General features: G+C 53.2%; 3 protein-coding genes across 3 annotated transcripts; all 3 read left to right on the top strand.

Moving 5' to 3' along the window:
* Positions 1–910: 910 nt before the first annotated feature.
* NEUTE1DRAFT_101532 (uncharacterized protein) lies at positions 911–2,817 on the top strand (the record flags this gene model as incomplete). Its single annotated transcript, XM_009853571.1, has 4 exons — positions 911–1,242; positions 1,366–1,451; positions 1,507–1,935; positions 1,991–2,817. 4 exons carry the CDS (start codon positions 911–913, stop codon positions 2,815–2,817), a joined length of 1,674 nt encoding a protein of 557 aa, XP_009851873.1.
* A 377-nt stretch (positions 2,818–3,194) lies between these two features.
* Positions 3,195–3,601, top strand: NEUTE1DRAFT_117251 (uncharacterized protein; the record flags this gene model as incomplete). Its single annotated transcript, XM_009853570.1, has 1 exon — positions 3,195–3,601. The coding sequence occupies one exon, from the start codon at positions 3,384–3,386 to the stop codon at positions 3,567–3,569; it is 186 nt and encodes a 61-aa protein (XP_009851872.1).
* Positions 3,602–4,475: 874 nt separating this feature from the next.
* On the top strand, positions 4,476–5,624 carry NEUTE1DRAFT_146976 (uncharacterized protein; the record flags this gene model as incomplete). The annotated part of the gene is made up of 1 exon (XM_009853569.1): positions 4,476–5,624. The coding sequence occupies one exon, from the start codon at positions 4,476–4,478 to the stop codon at positions 5,622–5,624; it is 1,149 nt and encodes a 382-aa protein (XP_009851871.1).
* Positions 5,625–6,000: the final 376 nt, after the last annotated feature.

Raw genomic sequence — 6,000 nt, 5'->3', positions numbered from 1 at the left:
CCCTTCCCCCCCCCCCCCCCTCCCTCCTCCTCCCCACGCCATCTCCGTTCGCCCAACTCGTCCTTCTCCCTCCCTCCCTGTTGCTTGCTCATTCCCACCACAAGCAAGACAGACGGACATTCTGGTTGTCTGCCACCGACGCTTCTCGATCGACCTCCCGGCCGCCCACCGCCCACCGCCCCCGGCTGCAGAACGAGAATCCATTGTCTGGGACAGCTTGGGTCCACGACTTGCATCAAGGCTACCGGCTACCTGTTACCACGCCCATTGTCTTGGTCGCTCGCACAGGATCCAACAACTGCCATCTTGAAATAGCACTTTAAGCGGGTCCTGGCCACACGCTACGGGAAAGAGCAGGAGACAGACACGGGCAAGCCTCAAACCTCTTGACGAGTCGCCGTCGCGAACAAAGCATAGACAAAAAAGCTAGCCTCGACACGGTGGGGGACTTTCTTGACTGAATTGACGCGCAACGAACCATCAGCTTCTTTTGCGCCACGCGATGAGGTAGGCTAATATCCCCCTCCCCTCCATGTCTTCTGGGATGCTCGCTGCGCAAACAATGTGCAATCGAGGTAGAACGGATTCTATATGGGCAAAGTGGCCCGGGGTCTGCCGTCTATCGGCCGGCCTATCATCCGGTCTATCGCCGGCTTCCCTTTCACTACACGGAGCACACCCAGCATGTGTCATCCGAGGTCCGGTCCGGAGTGCTGGACTGGATGGAACATATCCTTCCTATCTCAAACTCTTCTCATGTTACTTCGTTGCGCTTTGCTGACACGGCTGTCGCCCACGTACAGTGCAGATGGCTACCGCAACTGAAAGCGCACCGAGAAACCACCTGGCCGACAAGCCAGAGAACTCAATGGGTGGAAGAAACCTATCGATCATCACACCAACCATCCAAATGTCGGCTCCCCCGGGCGACCCAATGGATATCACCTCCAGCAACAGCAACAGCAGCAGCAACAGTAACAGCAATAGCATTAACAACAACAACGCTACCATGGCAGCTCCAAGTAATTCGGATTCCCTACCGCCGCCCAAGAGCCCGGTCGAGGATACATTAAACGCCCAGGCAGCCCCCAATGGCCGACCGCAACTGTCATCCGCAAACGATCAGTTGTCTCCCGATAACATCATCATGCCAGCACCGGCTGCCGCTGCCCCCGCGGTTCACCAGCCCAAGATTGTTCAGACGGCCTTCATCCATAAGCTATATAACATGTTGGAGGATAAGTCGATACAGCATCTGATATCGTGGTCACCCACCTCTGAGAGCTTCGTCATGCAGCCGTCGCAAGAGTTCTCCAAGGTCTTGGCGTAAGTTGGAAAATCACGACCAGCTCTGGACTGAACCAGATCGCTAACAGCCAGCAGTCAATACTTTAAACATACCAACATTTCCTCCTTCGTTCGCCAGCTCAACATGTACGGATTTCACAAAGGTAAGGAGTTTCCCGATGTAGCTGGTTACCAACAGTCACTAACATGGTCAAAAAGTGAGCGATGTCTTCCACCATGGAGCTCCAGACGCCACCATTTGGGAGTTCAAGCATGGCAACGGCAACTTTAAACGCGGAGACCTGGTCAGCTTGCGGGAGATTAAGCGTCGAGCTTCTCGGCATTCTCTGGTACATAGAGAGTACAGCAACAATCAGAAGGCTCCGCCATCACAACCAGGTACCCCGGCCGAGCCTATGCCTCCCATGCAGGAAGTTCAAGGAGGAGATCCTCGGCTGAACAATATCGAGCATACTCTATATGATCTCAGCACTCGACTTCAGCGGCATGAAGAGAACGCCCAGTTTATGCATATCAAGCATCAGGCCATTATGGACACGGTATCGCGTTTGCTTCAGTTCAACCATGACCTTTCCCGGGCCGTTCTTGCTCTTGCTCCTTCTCCTGACAACCCGATACACCACGACGGTAAGTCCTTTACTTGGAAGAATGCGGGTGACCGGGTTTCTAATATGCTTTCCAGTATCGTCTTTGCAAGGGCAGGTTCAGCGCCAGATGGAGGAGTTCCGCTCGCTGGATGAGCCTCACGGGTCGGTCTTCGCTAGTACGCGTCCTTACTTTTCCAATGTGGAGAATGCCCCCGTATCACCGCGGCAGATGCCCCAAGACGACCCGCGAAGATCTGGCTCTACTTTGACGGTTCCCGGTCAACCACCTCGGCTTCCAACTTACAACAATTATCGTCCTGCCGTCCCTTCAAACCTGTCGATAAGTACTCCGGGTCGTAGGCCGTTTGGCTCCACTAGCGGCAACTCGACAGGGACATCGCCATCTTCCCTCCGCCCGCACCCGCCGCCTCCACCTCCGCATCCGCTGTCGAGCGTTGACCTGCACCCGGGCTTGGCTAGGAGACATACCTCTGCTGACATCCGTGCTGCCGGCTGGCAAGCCAACCCTCCTCCTCCTAACCCTCCTCCAACCTTCTCTGGCCCACCATCCTCGCAATGGCCTTCGTCGCCAAATCGTCCTGGGTTGTCCGAAGACCAACGTATTCGCGATTCGTTTTCACACTACTCTCTGCAGTCTGCTTCGCATCCTCGTTCCAGGCCAGCGTCGCCGCCGCCGCCTCCGACCTTCTCTACTAACGGTGGAGGGGACACTTTTGGGAATTGGTCTTGGAACTCGGCTGGCCGTGATAACAAGAATCTTTCGGTGAGGGATCACTCGGCACCGCCCACGAGGAGAGGAAGCATGGCCCATATCCTGAACCCAACCGATACTGCGGAAAGAGACGACGAGGACGAGGATCCCCGAGGCGATGAAGACCGCAAACGAAAACGTCTAATCTGAGGTTGCCAAAACGCATCTTGAGACGTCATGTTGTGCATATTATCCTTTTTATAATCATGTTGAAACGACCTTCTCAAACATCGACTGCATGTGCAACACCATCCGAACCAAATGCAGAGGATTTAACCGCGAGATTTCAGGGTACAAGCTTTTGTCAGCATCTTGAGATTGGAAATATTTCAAGGAAATAAAAAGCATCAGAGACGTCGAACACAGCGTCTAATAAACCACCATAACCAACCACCGTTACCCTCCTCCTCCTCCTTGTCATTAATCAAAGTACTTTCCACTATACCAAAACACATTCGGACTGATCGTACCGCCATCATTTTCCTTTTTCCTTGTTTCTTTTGCTAGATTATCTGTTCCTTTTACTTGCGGTGGATCCAGGAGATGCCGTTGGATAGTTATTGGATACCTACACTACTAAACTGACCTAATACTTGCGTGGCAACTCTGAAATTCATGGCTGTCTCCTCCAAACTCTTTCTTTTTTCCCTTAACATCTATATTCAATCTTTTCTTGTTGTTCGCTTTGCATTACTCATGGGGAAGGATGGGGAAGCATGGTAAAATGGATTGAGGCGGTACGGCTGACGGCGGGTCGGGAATTTGTCGAGATATGGTATTTCCCGAAAAAACTGGAGCAGTCAGTGAGAGTGAGATTGGTAGAAGCTACCTGTTGTTCACTCACCGACCTTGACAGCGAGGCTCTCCAAACGAGCGGGTGTAGTAATTTACCAGTAGTATAGTGCTACAAATAATCGAATTAAGAATAAAGTACCCAACTAGGGCGAGTGTTACAGAATGACGCAAATGATTATCCAAGGATGTGAACTACCAGTACTTCCCAGGTATATCTGGGCTGTGTGTCGCTCTCAGACGGAAACACTGCCACTACAGTTTCCAGGAACACAACCATCAGTCTTGTGCCTACTCTGTCCTTGACATCCATCGATCAACTTAATCCCGGGCACCTTGAGACCGAACCAACACTCCACCTCAGAGCACCGCGGACAGCGGCTTCTGTGTGCATCCCGGCGCAGCAATCTGCCGAATCTTGAACATGACACCGATATCGGCACTATACAAAGGGCGATGACGTAACAAAGAAAAGACATGGACGGCAACAGTCACCGGCCTCCCGAGGGGAAATTCCTCCGTTTGGCCGCCCGTGCGGCTCGTGAGCTTCCGGGCCCGGGCCCGGGCTCCGCTTAGCGGGCGGCAATAAGTGGGTCTCTCTAATCTGGCGAGAAAAACCAATGAAATAACGCTGCTCGGTAAAGCAGCGAAATTTCCGATAAGGACCTTTCCAACTTCGACGTTCTTTCTGGAATCGAGTGGTTCGACGACGTTCTTTCGAGTTTTTGAACTTTTTCCAGTTGCCACAACGCGGTCACGGGGTAGTAGCATTCGAGTCTGCACTTTTCATTCTGGAATCTCACGCTATCCGGGATCGGGTCGTACGTAGCGCAGGCGGGAATCACGCTTTCACTTACTCAAATTGGTGAAGCGGATTTCAGTTCCGATTATTCTCATCCAACTTTCTCATCCAACTGAAGGCGCTGCAATTGCGAATCTCAACCGCAATCACCACTCAGTCAACCTCTAGCAGAGAAATTGCGCTTCATTCACCACACACACACACACACACCAAAATGTCCAAACCCTCAGCCAACGGGTCCGGCCCCAGCGGCAACGGAGGCAAACCCCCCGTTGCCCCCGACCTCAACCAAGTCCTCAACTCCATCTCCCTCTCCATGTCCAAGCACCGCGGCTTATTGGCCTCTCTCTCCAAGCATCGCCCTTCGGTGTCTTCCACCACCACCAGCAGTTCAACAACATCAAGCAAGCCGACCACCAAGTCCGGGGGATTCTCAACCCTTCTGCAGCAGCAAAAATCAGCATCAACGACGACACCTGCAGAGCAGGAGGGAGAAGGAGAAGAAGAAGAAGAACGCAAAATCCCAGACCACGAAGAAGAAATCAGGTCGATACTTAACCAACCTCCTAATGCTGGATTGGGTTGGGTGCCGCCGTCCAAGTCTGACAACAACAACAACAACGGTGGAAGCCAAGGAGGAATGCAGGGGAGCAAAGAAGAGAGAGAGTTGGGGAGGAAGATGGGGTTGAAGTGGCAGCAGCCCGGCGGACAGCAGCAGCAGCAGGGACAGAAGAGAAAAAAGATGGAGGAGGAGAGTGAGAGTGAGGAGGAGGTGGGCAGGGCGGGGGCTGTCAGGGGGAAGAGGAGGGGTGTGGTCTCTGCGGATTTGGATGGGGGTTCGAAGGGGGGAAGAGGAGCGGGGAGGGCAGGGAAGCCTGGTGGTGGTGATGCGAAGGGGAGGGGAGCGGTGCCTTTGCCTGTATCAGGGGCAATGCTTGGACAGGGGAGCAAGGCAGTGGCGGGTGATAACAAGGTGGTGAATGAAGGACAGGGTCAGCCGGACAAGGCAGAGAAAAATCCTGCTTCTGCTGCTGCTGCTGCTGCTGCTGCTGCTGCCACGAACGAAGCAACAGATGGCCAGCGTAAACCAGACGCAAGCGCAAAGCAGCAACCAAGTCCGACGACAGCCACCACCACAACTCCGCCAACAGATACGCCCAAGCCAGCAGATAGCGAACCTGGCACAACTTCTGGGCAGTCTCAACAGGCCAAGAAAAAGAAGGAAAATGAAAACAGGAAAAAGAAGAAGAACAAGAAGAAGAGGAGAAAGGCTGCGCAGGCCGAGGGCGGAGAGGGAGCGCCAGTTAATGGGAAAGAGACAGAAGAGGATGGCGGTCATGATGATGGGGAAGAGTCAGAATAGGCAGACGGATTCAGCTCATGACAGGAATTCAATTGAACTGAACAGGTTGTGCTGTCTGTGCCGGCACGTTGTCCGCATATTCCGGGTTGGGAAAGCCACGGGCATACGGTGCTTATGTATGCGGGTGCCATGGAATTCCAGCGAGAACAGCTTGCAGATAGTGCTGTGTATCGTCCTGCTTGGCACCTTCCATCTGGATTCCTGGTCAGAACGCCGGTCTTTTCCATCCGGACCTTCTACGTGCTGTCTTTCCTTGCTTCTTTGTACATGAGGCAAGTGCATCTCGTCTGCAACCTGTTACTTGGGGTAATGCCTAGAGGTATTTAAGGTCAGATTTGACCCGTTTCCCCTTGGTGCCTATCTTCCTCTTCTTTCC

This window comes from Neurospora tetrasperma (assembly GCF_000213175.1).
Source record: "Neurospora tetrasperma FGSC 2508 unplaced genomic scaffold NEUTE1scaffold_4, whole genome shotgun sequence".
Taxonomy (NCBI): domain Eukaryota; kingdom Fungi; phylum Ascomycota; class Sordariomycetes; order Sordariales; family Sordariaceae; genus Neurospora; species Neurospora tetrasperma.
Note: the sequence above shows the minus strand (reverse complement) of the source record. Positions and strands in the feature narration are given on the sequence as shown.